Genomic DNA, 18,346 nt, shown 5'->3' on the forward strand with positions numbered 1-18,346 from the left:
ATAAAATGTAAAGTTGACCCCAAAATACAAAAAAAGTGATAAAACTTAGTTTGCAATATAGACTCATATTATCATAGTTTTAGTTCTAGTTCAATGCTATCTAGAATTTTTATCATTGCTTTTTACCTGAAGTTTCAAATTGTTTTGGCTTCAGTCGGGAAATCAGTTTGTTTAGCTAGCAAAAATAGACATTAATAAATAAACCTAGAATACTTAGAGGAGATAGATAGGGACCCAGATCTCTCAAGAAATATGGCTACAGCTAATTGCTATTTCTACACAAATTAACAAGTAAGCTATAAACTGGCATGTTGGACACTTTTTTTTTCTTTTTTCTGAGACAAGATTTCACTCTCTCTCCCAGACAGGAGTGCAGTGGTACCATCTTGGTTCCCGGCAACCTCCACCTCCCAGGCTCAAGCAATTCTCCTGCCTCAGCCTCCTGAGTGGCTGGGATTACAGGCGCACACTACCACACCCGGTTAATTTTTGTATTTTTAGTAGAAACAGGGTTTCCCCATGTTGGCCAGGCTGGTCTCGAACTCCTGATCTCAAATGATCCACCGCCTTGGCCTCCCAAAGTGATATCATTATAGGCATGAGTCACCACTCCTGGCCGCATTTGGGACTTATAATTGCAAACCTATATTATGCCATGAGATTAAAACTAAATTTTATATAAAGAAGGTAGAAAACTAGAGTACCTATTCGATCTAGTCGGTCAATGGCAACTGTCTCAAAGGCTCTCCTCATCATTGGATATTCCTCCAGGACCTCGTTGAAATTGTCCACAGAAAGTGAGTAAAGACGACAATATGTATCAGCTCGAACACTGGCAGTACGACGTCCTTTGGTCAGCAGGCAAATCTCTATAAAAACAACAAAGAAGAATGACTTGTTTGATCATTTTCTTTTAAAAGCCATTAAGGCTTCCCACAACTTAAGACACGTCTCATGGTATGAAAAAACAATTATTAGCAGCATTTTTTATTATATCAGCAAATTCCTTCTGACAATTAAAAGTATCCAACTGACAACACTCAATCTTAAAATAATGTTCTTTTTTAAAAAAACAGTTGAGACAGCCGGCTGCGGTGGCTCACACCTGTAATGCTAGCACTTTGGGAGGCCGAGGAGGGTGAATCACAAGGTCAAGAGATCGAGACCATCCTGGCTAATATGGTGAAACCCTGTCTCTACTAAAAATACAAAAATTAGCTGGGCGTGGTGGTGGGCGCCTATAGTCCCAGCTACTAGGGAGGCCGAGGCGGGAGAATCCCTTGAACCCAGGAGGCAGAGGTTGCAGTGAGCTGAGATTGCGCCACTGCACTCCAGCCTGGTGACAGGGACTCCATCTCAAAACAAACAAACAAAAAACAAAACAAAACAAAAAACAAAACAAAACAAAAAATCAGTTGAGACTTTTGGTTTAAATGGAAGGTTGAAACACAGTATACCTTATCCTTCCCACTACAATTCCCTGAAATAAGAAATAAAAAAGAAACAAAAGAGATGCAGAAAATGGAATAAACCGTCCGCAAAGGAGTTGAACAAAGAAAGGGGTGATGATTTAGAAAGAAGATTTTATGAATTCTGGAAGGTAGCAAGCAGACGGTATAGTCTAGACAGAAGCCAAAATGAGTCCAAACATTGGCTTAGAAAGTCCTATGATCAAACAAAGCTAGACCAGAGGTTTAGATATATTATAGGCATGTCTAATGTAGTTTGTATATTCCCAATGAGATCAGTATGAAGAAAATGATATTCCACATGTACAGAGGGACTCTCTATTTAAATGACTTTTAAGGGTAATTCCTTACGGAAATTTAGATTTCCAAAATATGGTAAACAAACATTTGCAAATTTGGATTTCATTATTGGCCAGCTGAAGTTATATAGCTATTGAGATAATTTTCCATTTTGTTTTCCAAAAATTATGATTTGAACTACCGTAGGCTTTGATTATTTTTAATTTGGAAATAATTTAAACATTTAGCTTCAAAATAACAAATTTGAAAAAAGAAATGATAGAAGTATTTCTACAATTTAGTCACCTAACAAAAGGAAATACAGTAAATATTAAATGTCTAAATTCACACTCTTGAGCTAATTTAAATAAGTCCTATTTATGTTGACAAACATTGTGAATAAATCATGCTGTAGACACTATGTACTTGATTGATGTTAGAACTGAAAATATGAATCAAACATATCTACTTTTATATGACATTCTGATAGTAAATAGAGGCATTATCTTAATACAGAGTTCATTTGAATACAATCTGGTAAGAACAATGTCACATATATGCAAACTCCAAGAATACTAGAGAAGGACATGTGAACCAGTCTGAGAAGATAGAGAGCATTTTAGGAAATGTCACCTAAGCCATCAATTATGCTGTCTGCTGTCATTCATGTCGAGATTGTAATGTTGTAAACCTGCTAAATAATATTGTGGAGTCTGCGTGTTTGCATGTTTTTGTGCCTGAATGTGTGTGTGTGTGTGTGTGTGTTTGTGTAGGAAAACAAATCTATTTTGGTCAATTTTAAAGCAAATTACCCTACCATGAAATTTACCTGCTACTATAATATAAACAAGGTAATTAAAAGAAGCATTTTGAATACTACTCCAAAATTAAATTCCTAAAGTACTAATGCCATATTATTATAATTTATGATTGCCATATTATGGCAAACAAATCTAAGTGTCAGTTTCAAATCTTGTGTAGAATGTTAAATGAAAGAAGTAAGACATGAGAAGCCACACACTGTGTGATTCCGTTTATGTAAAATATCCAGAAAATACAAATCTGCAGAGACAGATAACAGGTTAGTGGTTGCCTGCGGCAAAAGATGGAAAAGGGAATTAACAGTAAGTGGGCACAGGAATCTTATCTGGGTGATGAAAATATTCTGAAACCTGATTTGTGGCGATGGTTTCATACTTGGTAAATTTACTTAAAGATATTTGAATTGTATGCTTTGATGAATTATATGTGTAAAATATGTCATATTACAGCTATACAAAGTGAAAAGAAAAATTAGTTTTGTTTTTATTTTTTATCCTTATACTTACTAAATTTTTATTTGAACTTATTTTCTCTTTTCTGAACTCTTTCTCTTTACTGTGGAATCATTGTTTTATCTCTTTTTCTAGGTCTTTCTCTGGTGCGTTGAATGTTTTCTTTCGGTAATCTATTGATGTCCAATCACATTTAAAGACAAGAAACTCTGGTAATGTTGCAGAATTTGTTAATTTAAAGTTTTTCTTTAGGGTAAATAGGTGGGGAGCTTGTCCTCATATTTCTCTAAATACCAGAATGAGGAGGGCTTTACTTTAGGCCACTGACATCTCTCTTAACTGTCCTAGTTCTCCCTCTCATTCAATTGCCTTATAAAAGAACCACTGACATTTCCCTCCGCCATCCTCAGATACATGGTTGGCTACAGACTATTCTGCAACATGGAGGGAGGGATGTCTCATACCTACCATCAGCATAAGTCACCCACTTTCTGTTCTGTCTTCTGTGGTCCTGTTGTTTCTTAACTAAGAGGCTGTTTAGTATTCTTCCAGGACACCTGCTGTCTCCTTGTCTCCTGTTCTTTGTACATATACTCCATGTTCCCTCTGCTTTCCCTTCAAGGTTCATCAGTAACCACCAGCATACATTTAACTGCAGGCTACAAAATACCTGAATAGCATTGGTTTATCCAATACATTAATGTCATTATATTACAAAACAAAATTTGGGAGTAGGCAAGGCCAGCATTTGTTCAGCACTTCAGTGATGCCAAGGCACTGTGCCCGCAATACTTTGTTTTCTTTGGTCTTCTTCTCATGATCACAAGTTGATGGCAACAACTACACACATTCATATACTCACATGACAGCATCCAAAGTAGGGAGGCAGCAAAAGACTTTCCTCATATATTTCTTTCTTTTTATTGTGAAGGCAAAAGTTGTGCTACAGTTTCTTAACTTACTTTCTCTAGCATTTTATTATCAGAACTGCATCACGTGGCCAGCCTTAGCTGCAAGAAAGGATTTAAAACTGAATATTTGGTAAATCGAAATAAGGCAACTACTGTTAGTCATTGAATTAGGTAAATACTGGTTTAATCCCTGAAGTAGTATATGATGCCAGCCATACAAGATTTTATTAACAAGAAAGGGCCATGGTTGCTGGCTACAGAACCCATGTTATCTGACACTTCACTCATATCTATTTTCTGTCTTCTAGAAACATGTTCCTCTGTCTCATCTCCTGGTTGCTCCCAAATACAAATTCATGCATCAGGTTACTTTGTGGTTGAGTTTGTATTTTATTCTTTTACTATTATTAATTGGGTCTCTGTAGCAGGAAGAGATAAAGGCATGTCCTGGGAATCATCTTAAATAAGAAATGTATTTGTCGTATGCTTAGAAATTACTTGTATTTATTTTTACAAAGGGCATGTGTTTATATACTATATTTAGTTTTTAAAAACAAGTTTAAAAACTAGAAATAAGAATATAGCTATTGAGTATGCACAGTCATTTTAGAGATATGTTAAAAACAGATTTATTGGAGCATAGATATAAGTTTATTCATATTTTTTCTAAACCATTATTTACAAATTATTTTCTGGCCCCTGTCATCTGATGATCTCATATAATGAATATATAACATATGTATCATATGTTACACAGTATAGGTATGCATTACTAAGTAATCATGGCTTGAATCAGTTAAATATTACCATTGGTAAGAAAACAAATTATTCAAAGAGGATGCTTTTAAAGTACTGTTTAAAGTCTACATGAAGCAATGTGTATGTGTGTTATGAGCTCTTAACCCAAAGGTTTTCTATATTGCCATCTCAGTAAAACTTAGATGTTATTGCTCAGCAAATCTTACCTCTTCATTACATTTTGCTTAAAAAGATAATGTTCTTATTTTACCTTTTGTAGTTTGTGGGATCAACACTGATATTCTAATTTGGTGTTTCTTGCCAATAAATGAGGTAGAGTGCTATTTGGGGCATTGTCTGCAGCAGTAATGTTTGGTTTCCTGCTGATTCAGGTATACACATACACACACACACACACACACACACACACACACACACACACCCCACACACACACAGAGTTGCTTGGGCTATTTTAGGGATTCTTTTTTTGGTGTAGTATTGACCTGGGGATTTAGAGTCCTGTGTTAGTCTCAGTCAACTTGCTCTTGTTTGTGAGAATTAGACACATATTTATATTCTGTGGACTTTATTTATCAGTGAAATGTAAAACTCAGTTAAGTCTCTAGAGTTTTGTTGTCCTTAACTCTGTAACTAACTTAGACTTCATTCAACATTTTATCTCTAAAGTCTCATTAATCTTTATATCTCCAGTGCCTACATGATAGATAGTAGGTGCTTAAAGTTAGCTGACTTGAATAATTGAATCAAATAGCAACATGCTTGATGAAATAAATGATTTAATCACCTACAAAAATTCCCTTTGTACTTAATGTGACATATTCCCCTATGGAGAAACTAAGGGCTAAATATAGACTTGCACAACAAAGTGCCTTCAAAAGTTATATAAACAACTTTGTTCATTACCAAGTCAAAACTCATCAGCCATTACCTTGCTGCATGTCCTCAATAATTTCTTAGTGAGAAAAAGAACAACTGAAGGTTATTCATGAGAGGAGAAATAGCCATTGGGAAGTATGAAAAACACTTAAAATAATCTCTTCTTTTAAAGCCTCCATACTCTGTTTCTAGTATGAATAACAGAATTAAGAAATGGCACACCCCTAGCAATGAAAAAAGAGTAAACTTTCTTATCATAGAGGCTTAGATTTCATGAATTGAATGTCCAGATTCAATATGCATAGAGCAGGTGCTTCTCTGTGAAATGATTTTCTCTTGATACAGTATTAAGTTATTTTGAAAATCCACTTATTGAGTAAATACAGCCCTTTGTTAGGTGTTACAGAGGTTTTGTGTATTTGCCATGTCTGTGTGTATGTGTGTCTTTGGTGGGGATGGGTGGTGTTTAAATAAAGGACATAGAGAGAAAAAAACAATTTAGTCATCTGTAGCTCATACTATCATAGGTACCTTAGAAATTATGTATGTATTAGTTTATCACTATTTCATTTTATTTTATTCTGCTGAATTTCTATTTCCTAAGTAATGGGTTTATCACTCTAGCTGGTTTAAGACATTTTAAAGACAAAAACTGTACAGTTACCTTATAATATCCCTCATAGTGCCTGCTACATTGAGTTTCCAGCCCAGGCAAAATGATTTAAAAATGCTTATGCATACATCAATTACAGTGAATAAAGACAAAACCCACACTAAGTTATCTTCTTAAGTTTTGGATGATATAATATTGGTTCCCCTGCTAGGCATCTTCCCAGGGTAATAGAACTTGCCAAATATTTTATGTACCTTCTTCTAGGAACATAATATATCTCTAAGGTTTTGTGCAATGTTTGTAATAAAGAAAATTATCTAGAAGATTTGGTCATTTTTTTTCAATGTAGACATGCCTTTACTCATCAGGCAGAAATTAACTTACCCATGTTGATTTCATGAAGCAAAAAAAGTTAAATAGAAAATAAAATAAAATTGGACTCCCAAAGAACAAACTGAGTGCAGTTTACAGATGCAAGCTTTTTAAAGATTGTCTTGGCATACTTTCTAGAATCTGTCTGTTCCAGCTTTTCTGCTTTTTTCTTGTTTGTATACTCTCTGAGAGCTCAATTAAGAACTTCCCAGTGGTGTAGTAACTGTTTTAAGAATCTTGGTGCAAATTTACTTGGGTAATAGGTCCCTTCATCTGGATGCATATTTATATATTATAATAAATTGTAAAAGTAATGGGGACTTAGCATATTAATTTTAATTTGGTAGAATTTTCCTGGTTTTCTTTATAGGGCATTTATGAATGGCTAAGTAGTTATTTCTCCTAGTTAAGATGAAAACTATTGGTAATGCATCCTGTCATAGGAACATAGACAAATCTGTTTCCAATTTCAATTTGGCCTAGCACATTATTTGTATACCTTTAATAATCCTTAGGGTATGAAACACATCAACTTCTCAATGCTATTTTTGCTGGCATTAGCTAGCCCTGATTATAAACATGTAAGTCCACCTGACATTACTGTCACCTATGTAAACAGTCATTTGTATAAGGTAGGGCAAATGGCTTCAAATGTTTTGCAACTCAGAAATATTTTCCTGACCTCTAAAACTGAACTTGACATTGCAGTGATACAGAGCTAATCAGGAACTCATGACAGAAATGTCTAAAGTAATGTGCTTAACCTGAGCTTCTAGAATTTATGGGCAAAACTGTACTTAACTTTTCATAGTAACCTAAACAAAAGCTGCTTCCTTCGTTAGTAACTGATACCACGAAATAAAAGTAATTCTCTGCTGTGCATCAAAATATTAATTTCCTAAAAATTATTTAGATTTCTAATTCACTGTTTTATAATAATGTGCAGGAGAAAATATCACTTTTTTTGCTTTCTTTTTGTCTTTGTAGACTTTCTGTGTTTATACTAGTGAACTAGTAAAACACTGCCTCTGTATGGCAGAGGAGATGACAACATCTGGCTTAAATCATTTTGCATATCATGTTTGACTGGTAGAAGTACTCTGGGTATCAAATAGATTTTAATAGAAATCAAAAGAAGTTTAGACTAGGATAGAACATTAAATAGATGCAAATTTTTCAGTATTTGATTGATTTTTTAGTATAGTATTTTAATGCATTTCACATTTTGTACAATCTTCTGCAACAGATATTGAATACAACACATTTCTAAATATAGATATTATAAAGAAGGTATTATTCATGTATAGATATGTTCTAATAACCAGAATACCCAATTTTTCATTTTACTAAAGGTATAACTGGTCATTTCAAGTCACACAGATACATTCCTAATTGCACAATTATTTGTGTCCTCTTCTAACTACTCATGCCCTGTTATTTATGGTTATTTAGATCAAATAAAGTTATTGCTTTGTCAAACAAATCTTAGCTCCAAGTTGGAGCAAATCTTCTCTCTTAAAACATAAAAATTAGAGTGATCACCTGGGCCTCTGAATGTTGACCTAGTAGCAACTCCTCAGACAAGCTATGTGTTAGCAAAGTTATTCGTTGACAAAGCTGTTATGTGGTTAACTACAACAGTGCCTATAAAGAGCCCACTGCAAGCCTGGCACACTGTGGGCACTCGTAAAACATTAGTTTCCTTCCTTTTTCATTTTCTTCTCATAATTTTTCCTTATGATTTTTACAGTACCTGCTAGAAGCAAATAAAAGTAATGCTTCATACATCAAGTAGCTCTCCAAATTTGTGATATATAGCTATCATCTTTCACCCTCTTGTAAACAATTTGTTCATAAACTAATCATACAAATTCCTTAGACTGTGTCTTGAGGAAGATGGTTTCACATCCACTAATACCCTTTCTTAATTGTCCCAGGGAGAATTTATCTTTATGCTTCCTCTGTATCTTGATCGTCTTGAGTCTTAGTTCCTACAACACATTATTGGACTTACTTGTTTATATTCTTTATACTAAACTATAAGGTCTTTAAAAGGAAGTGCAATGATCGCATTTGCAATGTCATCACTTACCAAACATTCTCATATATTATTTGGTTCAAGAAATATGGAATGTTGGGAGGCCGAGGTGGGCAGATCACTTGAGATCAGGAGTTTAAGACCAGCCTGGTCAACATGGTGAAACCCTGTCTCTACTAAAAATACAAAAAATTAGTGAGTATGTTGGCAGGCACCTGAAATTCCAGCTACTTGGGAGGCTGAGGCAGCAGAATCATTTGAACCCAGAATACAGAGGTTGCAGTGAGCCAAGATTGCGCCACTGCACTACCGCCTGGGTGATGGAGTGACTCTGTCTCAGAAAAAAAAAAAAAAAAAGGAATAAGTGAATCAATCAATAACTGAAAATGGCTTATATCAGATTAAAAATATTCTTCATAAAACAAGGTGCTCACATTTGAACACAATATTCCAAATAGGCAAATCTTTTTGTAAAGCTTTGGCTCCAATTGACAGAAGTTATAATATGAGGCTGTCATCTGGTTCCTACTAATCATAAACATGTTTGTAACATGATTGTTTGATTTTGTTGTATATGTGAATTTTTGAAATTAAGGTTTACACTCTCCACTCCTTAACTTCTCTCCCTTTCCTCTTCTTTATCTGTCTTTCATTTCCATCGTAACTCCTTCAGCTTGCATAAAATCAGCTTTACATAAGACTGTTTGTAAACTTATATCGAATATATATTTGTACTACTTGTCTTTGGCAAGTTAAAATACCTAATGGATATTGCTGATATTACAGATATGTTACATGAGTAGGAAGCAATCCTGGGTAGCCCCATGTTAGCCCATGTGACATAAACAGATTAAAGGGGTTCTGTTTTGTGATTGTAACAAAAATAACAAAAATATTGAAGCTAAGAAGGGTAAAACCACAATTTTTCTGCTTCTCTCTGTCTTTAAAAATTCACCAGACCATTCCAAATTGTTCCTTTCGATCTTTAAATCTAGCAACACTCAACTCGTCAAAAGTTAATCAAACACCTTGAATTATAAATGCCTTTAAAATGCAGCCAGCTTTTAAAAATTCATCAAATGATTTTTGGCTCTTAGGTACCTCCAATGTGTTTTTGAAGTAATATCCTGACAGCCCTGTTTTCCTATGTGGCTTAATATGCTTCTACAAAATGAAAAAAAAACACATGGCAGAAATAATAGTGTCCACAGGAAATATATTAACAAGATATTTATGAGGCAATTCTACCGCAGCCAAAAGGTTATTTGTCTCCAAAATATTTCCCTTGATGCTTTCTCTCTCTCTCTCTTTCTGTCTCTCTCTCTCTCTCTCTCACACACACACACACACACACCACATGCACACATGATAAAATAAACATTTAAACACTCATTTCCTCTATTTGTTTAATGAAAAAATTAATTCAGTTCATTCGGAATGGATTCATTAGTGCAGTGTTTGTCACACTTTAATATGTATAAGAATCACCTGGGTTGTCTTACTGCAAAACAGGTTAGGATTTAGTAAGTCTGGAGTGGGATGAAAGAATCTGCAATTCTAACAAGGGATAGGTATTACTACTGATAAGCTTCTTTTGGGTAATGAGTTCATATAGCTTTCAGATTTATAATTAAAAAAGGGTTCCTCATTTAGAAGAAGTTGGAAAAGGTAAACAAAAGGAATGGAAATTAAAGATAACATGAATTCAAGTTAACCACCATTTTCCCTGTAACCTGCACCTTCGGCAACTGTGGAGAATACAAAATAAGTATATGACATTGACCCTGACTGAAAGTGTTGAGAATATAAATTCAAGCATAATACACAAAAAGATGTGAGCATTAATTCCAAGGCTAAATAACCTACTAGTGACTTTATGTAAATTCAAATAATATATCATTCATCGTAGAGTAATTCTGTACATCATTGGTGACATGAAGGGTCTTGGTTAGACTTCAAAAAAGTGTAGAAACTACACAGACAATGGGGATGAAGAGGACAAGAGAAAAGGAACAGGAGGGGAGAGAAGACATTAGAATGAAACAGTATCATGACATAGGTTCAGAGAAGGGTTTGGAAGGTAATTTTTATGAAATTTTAGGAAGAGCAGCTTGACAGGATCATAAGTATTTGGTTAGGCATAGAGAATATTTTTCCATGGATAAGAAAGTTAATCTTGATCTACACTATTATTGCAGGGCTCTTCAGGAAAAAAACTTTGTGTGCAAAACATTATTTTAAGAAATTAACTTACATGGAATAGAGTGGAGAGTCCTAGCTCCTACATATCTTGCTATTAATGGGAAAGACACTTAGCCTCTCTTTCTCCAACAGGTAAGTTTGTTCTCTCAAATCTTTTGCTTTATGATGCAGGCATATTTATCTACAATCAGTTTGCCAAATGAACTGGAAGGGAAGTTTTTAGTAAAGAATTGTGAAGAAGTTTTGATAATAATTTTGGGGAATTGATTGATCTAAAGCTGCAGCACTGAGAACAGAAGGGGTCTCTCTAAATAATCAGTGTAAAATGAAACTTCAACAGAGCTTGAAAGGGGATGAGGCATCCACAATTTTAAACCTAAACATAAAGCAAAACAAAACAAAAAACAAACAAAAACAAAAACAAATAAACAAAAAAAAACAACGCTAGGCTGTGTCTGTCCTGGGAGGGAACATAAGATAAAAAGTTGTTTTGGGAACAAATAAAGCAAAACTTTTGCATAAAAAAATCTAATTTCATGAAACTCTTTCTCACATTAATCCAGTTATTCCTTTATTAAAAAATGAAAGCAGTATTTGTGTGTGTGTGTTTTGTACAAATTGGTAAGCTTTTCTCATGTGATTTTAAAAATCTCTGATAACTGGTTCAACCAGGATTGATGCTTACTCCAAAGATGGTCATCTATAACTCAGGTAGCAGCCCATATGATGATCTGGCTGGAGAACTCTTTCGATGGGGATGCTTCAATCAGATTGTGACTAATAGACTTAATCATATCCATTGTTGAGGAGATTTAAAGTAAAGAATGAATAAGCTAGAAGAGTCAGAGTGCATGAGTTATGAGAATGATAAATCCCCAAAGTGGTGTTGGGCCACTGGCATCACTGTGGTTTCCTGATGGACAATCTCACTTGCCATAAAGTCTGTCTCTAATACTCCTGAGATGATTTCCCGTGCTTCTTTCCTTCCTGTGCTCCCTTACAATGCACTCTATCATCAGTTAATCTGATCTTTACTTGTGTCATCCCCCTGAGTGCCTGACTCATACACATCTCTTACTGTGCTCCCTTACAATGCACTCTATCATCAGTTAATCTGATCATTACTTGTGTCATCCCCCCGAGTGCCTGACTCATACACATCTCTACTTGTGACCTCTTTCAGGTCTTGAAGTTCATACCAGTCCATTTTGTTAAGAGCCTCTACCTTTTCTTTTATTTCCTTCACTTGATAGATTACATTGAGTTCTTCAAGTTCAGTATATGAGTAGCCACAGAGAGGTCTTGACGTAAGTAGAAAACTAATATTCTACCTATAGAGTTTTCATTTTCTACTTTTCAGTAATTTGAAGTATTCATAGAGGACAAATGGGAATCCATCTTTGTGCAAGATAACAGAAAAAATTTATTAGGCAAATAAAGCAATCCTATTACCACTGCCCAATCAAGAAAACATTCACACTTACAAATCAATCCTAACAGAGGTAAATATCTGTTGATTTTTTCCCACTCCAAAAAACGTAATTCTATATGACTACTAATGAGCAAATTCAAGGTAATAATTACAATCATAAAAATGCCACTGAGGTTTTGAATTTAAAAATTTTGTGTATAAGCTTAAGTATGGGTTGGTAAGAAATACTAATCCACATGAGTAGTTACTTTAGTTAGTAGTATGTCTTAATTGATAGAGGTAGAATGCATATACATTAAAAGTAGAATGCATATACATTAAAGTGATGATAATGATAAGAAAAATATATTTTATAGAATGTTTTTTCTTATACATCTTACTCAGAATGAGTTAAATTTGGAAAAGAGGCTTGTTTTGAACAGAGGGGTTAGATCTGGAGTCCTACAGCCAAATCCAAACATTGGCTTATTGAACTGCTTTTTTTTAAATTAAGAAATGGACTTATGTTTTTAAAGGTTTGTTAAATAAAAGTAAAAATGAAAGATGGGTATACAATCATATATGGCTTACAAAGCCTAAATATTAACTATCTGAACTTCTGAACTTTTACAGAAAAACATTTGCATACTCCTTGGTTACATACATTATTTTCCTTACAAATAGGCAAATAAAATCTAGAAAGAGTAGAAATCAGTGGACTAAAGACATATAAGCCACTATTTAGCTTGTGATTTTAAGCAAAGTGAAGTGAGGAATTAGGTCAAACAGTCCGACCGTTTATCCAAACCACATACTATCTTTTATATTTGAAAAATAAATTCTCTCTGACTCATTTGGTCAACATGATAAAAAGGACACCAGGAAGTCCACCCAGCGAGGGGTCTGGCTTTCATTCAGGAGAAAAGACACTCACTCATTGTTTCAAAGCTTAACTGAAGTGTGATACATCCTATTGAAACCATGTTCAAAGAAGCCTCACGTAACCAGAAATTCAAAAAGTCAGTATTTTATTTCCATATTTGAGAAGGGTAAGGATGATTAATGACTTTCCACAAAGATAAAAGCTACAAAAAGGCATATTTTCCCTATATTTTTGTTAATGTTTTTATTGCAGAAAATTGTAAACACATAAAATAACAATATACTATATTACTATAATACTGGTACAGTATGTCTAATGAATAGTAAAATAGTGTAACATAATACCATAATAAACTCTCATATGTTCATTGCACAGATTAAACAATCATCAACTGATAGCTTGTTTCACTGGTACCTCATACATTTCCACCTAATTATTTTGAGAAAAACTGCAGACATTATTTCAAAGATAAAATTTCAGTATGCATCACTAAAATATATTCTTAAAATAATATAATATCACTATAACACCCCCAAAATTAATAGTAATTTGTTAACATTGTCAAATATTTAGCTGCTGTTAACATTTTTTAAGCAGGCACACATTTTGTAAAGAAGTTATCTGCAGGTCGTGTCTCAACTCCCTCACTTTCCTGAGGAGTCTAAACAAAAATGTCCTCTAGAATCTATAACACTTAAAATAATTAAAACTAAGCTTTGAAACATGAAATATATGCAATTTATTATAATACTGTATCAGGACAAGAAAATTCTACTCATGTATTTCAAGAAGGGATACTAGCCAATTTTTAGAGCATCAACTAAAAACAAAAAATAATTTTGCTGTTGTTGAGCACTAGCAAAATATAACTAAAATACTCTAGTCCTAGAATATTGATTTATCAAGCTGTATCTTTACTTACTATTATGCATCATCATCACTATCATTAGCAAAATCCTAAACAGAAAGATGAAAGACAACTGGAATTTCGGAGGTCAAGTGAGAATGAAGGAAGACTTGAAAGAATCTCAGAGGAAAAACAAAATAAATGCCAAGAGAAATGATCTGAATGCTATTTGACTATTATTAATTTCTCCACTTGTGTTCCAATAAATAAAACTGAATGAGACTTTCTAGATTAGGGCTTCTCAACCTCAGCCCTACTGACATTTTGGGGCAGATAATTTTTTGGTGTCTGGAGTTGTCCCATGCATTGTAAAATGTTTAGCTTCATCTCCCTGGCCTCAATCTACTCTAAGCCAATAGCAAACTCCTCACACTGAAAGTACCACAATAAGGACTGACAGGAGTGCTCATGAGGACATATTTTTGGCCTCCTATCTTCATAAACTCTGCTCTAATAATCTAAGGTGCCAAACATGCTAGTGCTTTGTGTCTTTGTACAATTTTGGATCATCTTTACAACAGAAGTTTAAAATTATGTTTTAGATATCAAAGCATCTATAAATAAACTCTATGGGACATTTGCTTTAATTATGCAGTCTTTTTTTGGATAATCTTCTTGGAACATTGTAAAACAAATGCTAATCACTTTGTTCATGAGAGATAGCTATTTAAACACATTTAAAATACTATTCAAAAATTCCATCTATTTTACTTTTCCATTCAAGTGTCAGGTAACTCTAGTTGGTTTACTAGTTTAATTAACCAGGATGAAATAGATTTCTGCTAAAGAATCTGTGGCATTTAGATTCAGATGCAAAAAAAAGGAAAAATAAAATTTAAATTATTGTTAATAAATAGTATCATGTGCAAATTGTTTATGACAGAGAAAGTTTGATTCAGTTGGAGATTTTTGTTAGTATGTTGATATGGTTTGGCTCTGTGTCCCCAACCAAATCTCATGTGGAAATGTAATCCTCAGTGTTGAAGGAGGGGACTGGTGGGAGCATGGGGGCGGATTTCCCCCTTGCTGTTGTGGTAATGAGTGAGTACTCAAGACTTCTGCTTGTATGTATTACTTCCCCCTTCTCTCTCTTTCTCCTGCTCCACCATGTATAGTATGTGCCTATTTCCTCTTCGCCTTTCACCATGTTATAAGTTTTCTGAGGCCTCCCCAGCCATGCTTCCTGTATAGCCATCAGAACTTTGAATCAATTAAATTTCTTTTCCTCATAAATTACCCAGTCTCAGGAAGTTTCTTATAGCAAGGCAAGAACAGACTAATACATATGTGCAGGCAAAAAAGTATTTGAGAGCATGCAGACAAAAAATATACAAGAGCTCTTCTTTTTTTTTTTTTTTTTTTTGGAGACGGAGTCTCACTCTGTCGCCAGGCTGGAGTGCAGTGGCATGATCTCGTCTCACTGTAACCTCTGCCTCCTGGGTTCAAACAATTCTCCTGCCTCAGTCTCCTGAGCAGCTGGGACTACACGTGCGTGCCACAATGCCCGGCTACTTTTTTTTTTTTTTTTTGTATTTTAGTAGAGACGGGGTTTCACCATGTTTGCCAGGATGGTCTTGATCTCCTGCCCTCGTGATCTGCCTGCCTCAGCCTCCCAAAGTGTTGGGATTATAGGCATGAGCCACTGAGCCCTGCCAAGAGCTCTTCTTTTTGGCTAGCTATAGTATATGTTTAGGGGAATGTTAAAAGATTCACATACAAAGATATTCTTTCATATTGAGCTACATGTTTAAATTTTATTGACTTTTACACTGGTATAAAAGCACATAGATTATTTAGTTTGGTAGAGAAAACTGAAAAAATATGTCCAGTACTGTCACATAGGACTATCATATGTCATTAAAAAATTCTGCAATATATTTTTCACCATATAATGATATGTATATAAATTTAACGGAAATTCCTTCAATATTTCTTTAGAACATCACTTAGTAAAGCATTGAAAGTTACTTTGTAGTTACATTGACAACATTGTTTTATTTGTGCTCCATGTGTAAAAGAAATGGGCTTTAAAAATTGTTTTCCCGATATCAATGTAAAATAAAACATGTTGTTGTTATTGGCTTTCTTATATGTTATCTTGAGTAGAGTGTTGCTACACAATATCTTGAAAATACATTGAGAAGTATTAATTCAAATTATGTGTAGTGAGTGGATTTAGTGTAAAGAAAGTTTGGGTCATAAAAATAATCATTCTTTAACTTACTGTCTAGCTAGATATAGTACATTAGTTTTCCTAGCCAAGGTAAAGACAATTCTTCCCCAAACTTGAGTTAGTTTCTCATGACAATTCACATTTGGATGATACTGTCAGTGGAATAAATTTCAAATTCCTTAATCTGGCTTTCAAAACCTCCCATAACCTGGTCCGATTTCATGTTTCCAACTAGTACCGTCTCTAATTACAATCTCAAATGCTCCATTTCAATTCAGCAAGCATCTACTTAGTTCTAGCTACTTGCTTCATTCTGTGTTATGGGAAACATAACTCACAGGTCTCACTAGTAATTCTTTCAATCAGCTCCAGTAAAGCTCTTGGTCATTCTTTTCTTCAGTGTGTAGTGTGGATTTCTCTTTACAGAAACCCTATTCTTAAGGTCCTCTACATACTTAAATATCATCATTTACTGATCTAAATCAAATATTAGTTGAGTTGACATATTTGTCTATTTTTTAATCACTTCACTTAACCTGTAATCTTTTAAATCATCAATAATAAAAATAAAATTAAGCTTTGTAAAGGTAATTACAAACTTGTACTGCATCCTCCATATCTGAACTGGACCTAAGAAAATTCCCACTTTCCCCAAATGAATGTTAATTTATGATGAACATTGCCATGGATGAAGATGAAAATATACTTTTGATAGCATATTCAGAGATTATTAAAGAGAATAGTATAAAATGAAAAGCATTTTCTACCTTTAATCTATATTATACTTTGGAAACAAACCTATGAAATACAATTCTTGATATACGAATGGGCAAAGATTTCATGACAAAGATGCCAAAAGCAATTACAACAAAAACAAAAATTGACAAATGGGATCTAATTAAACTTAGGAGTTTCTGCACAGCAAAATAAACTATCAACAGAGTAAAAAGACAAACTACAGAATGGGAAAAAATTTTTGCAAACTGTATATCTGACAAAGGTCTAATATCCAGCACCTATAAGGAACTTAAACAAATTTACAAGAGAAAAAAAACAACACCATTAAAAAGTGGGCAAAGGACAAGAACAGACACTTCTCCAAAGAAGACATACATGTGGCCAACAATCATATGAAAAAAGCTCAATATCATTGATCATTAGAGAAATACAAATCAAAACCATAATGAGATACCATCTCACACCAGTCAGAATGGCTATCGTTAAAAAGTAAAAAAATAACAGATGCAGGTGAGGTTGCGGAGAAAAGGAAACACTTATACACACTGTTGGTCGGAGTGTAAATTAGTTCAACCATTGTGGAAAGCAGTACAGTCATTCCTCAATGAGCTAAAAACAGAACTACCATTGGGTCCAGCTATCCCATTACTGTGTATACACCCAGAGGAATATAAATCATTCTACTATAAAGACACATGCATGTGTATGTTGTTTGCAGCACTATTCACAATAGTAAAAATGTGGAATCAACTTAAATTCCTATCAATGACAGATTGGATAAAGAAAACGTGGTACACAGACATCATAGAATACTATGCAGCCATATAAATGAATGAGACCATGTCTTTTGTGGGAACATGGATGGAGCTGGGGGCTATTATCCTGAGCAAACTAATGCAGGAACAGAAAACCAAATACGGCATGTTATCACTTATAAATGGAAGCTAAATGATGAGAACACATGAACACAAAGAAGGGAACAGATACTGGGGTCTACTTAAGGATGGAGGGTAGGGGAGAGGAGCAGAAAGGATAACAATTGGGTATTAAGCTTGGTACCTGGGTGATGAAATAATATGCACAACCAACTCCCATGACATGAATTTACCTATGTAACAAACCTGCACAGGTACCCCTGAAAGAAAATAAAAGTTTAAAAAAATGGCACTCACTGAAAATGGAGAATATTTTAATACCCCGTAACCCCTTTCTTTCCTAACAAACATTTTTGAAATATCTTAGAGGTAAATGATTGCATTTATATAAACTGCAGTAAAGATGAAAATTAAGAGGAAATAAAACAAAAATATATTTAGTTAATAGCTAAGCAGGAGCAAAGTGATCCAATGCATAACTCCAAGGAGACTTAGCATCTGTGCACTGAAACGCTTGTTTTAACAAGTCCAACTGTGTTTTCTAACTATGTCAATCCTCTTTCCC

At 34.2% G+C, this 18,346-nt stretch overlaps 1 protein-coding gene across 1 annotated transcript in view; it reads right to left on the reverse strand.

The window, feature by feature from the left end:
• Window positions 1–18,346, reverse strand: part of HCN1 (hyperpolarization activated cyclic nucleotide gated potassium channel 1) — a 437,736-nt gene that overhangs the window by 4,093 nt on the left and 415,297 nt on the right. Inside the window, exon 7 of the mRNA XM_050794764.1 lies at window positions 705–869. Coding sequence (XP_050650721.1) covers window positions 705–869 — 165 coding nt within the window. The remainder of the gene's footprint in view (window positions 1–704; window positions 870–18,346) is intronic.

This window comes from Macaca thibetana, chromosome 6, assembly GCF_024542745.1.
Source record: "Macaca thibetana thibetana isolate TM-01 chromosome 6, ASM2454274v1, whole genome shotgun sequence".
Taxonomy (NCBI): Eukaryota; Metazoa; Chordata; class Mammalia; order Primates; family Cercopithecidae; genus Macaca; species Macaca thibetana.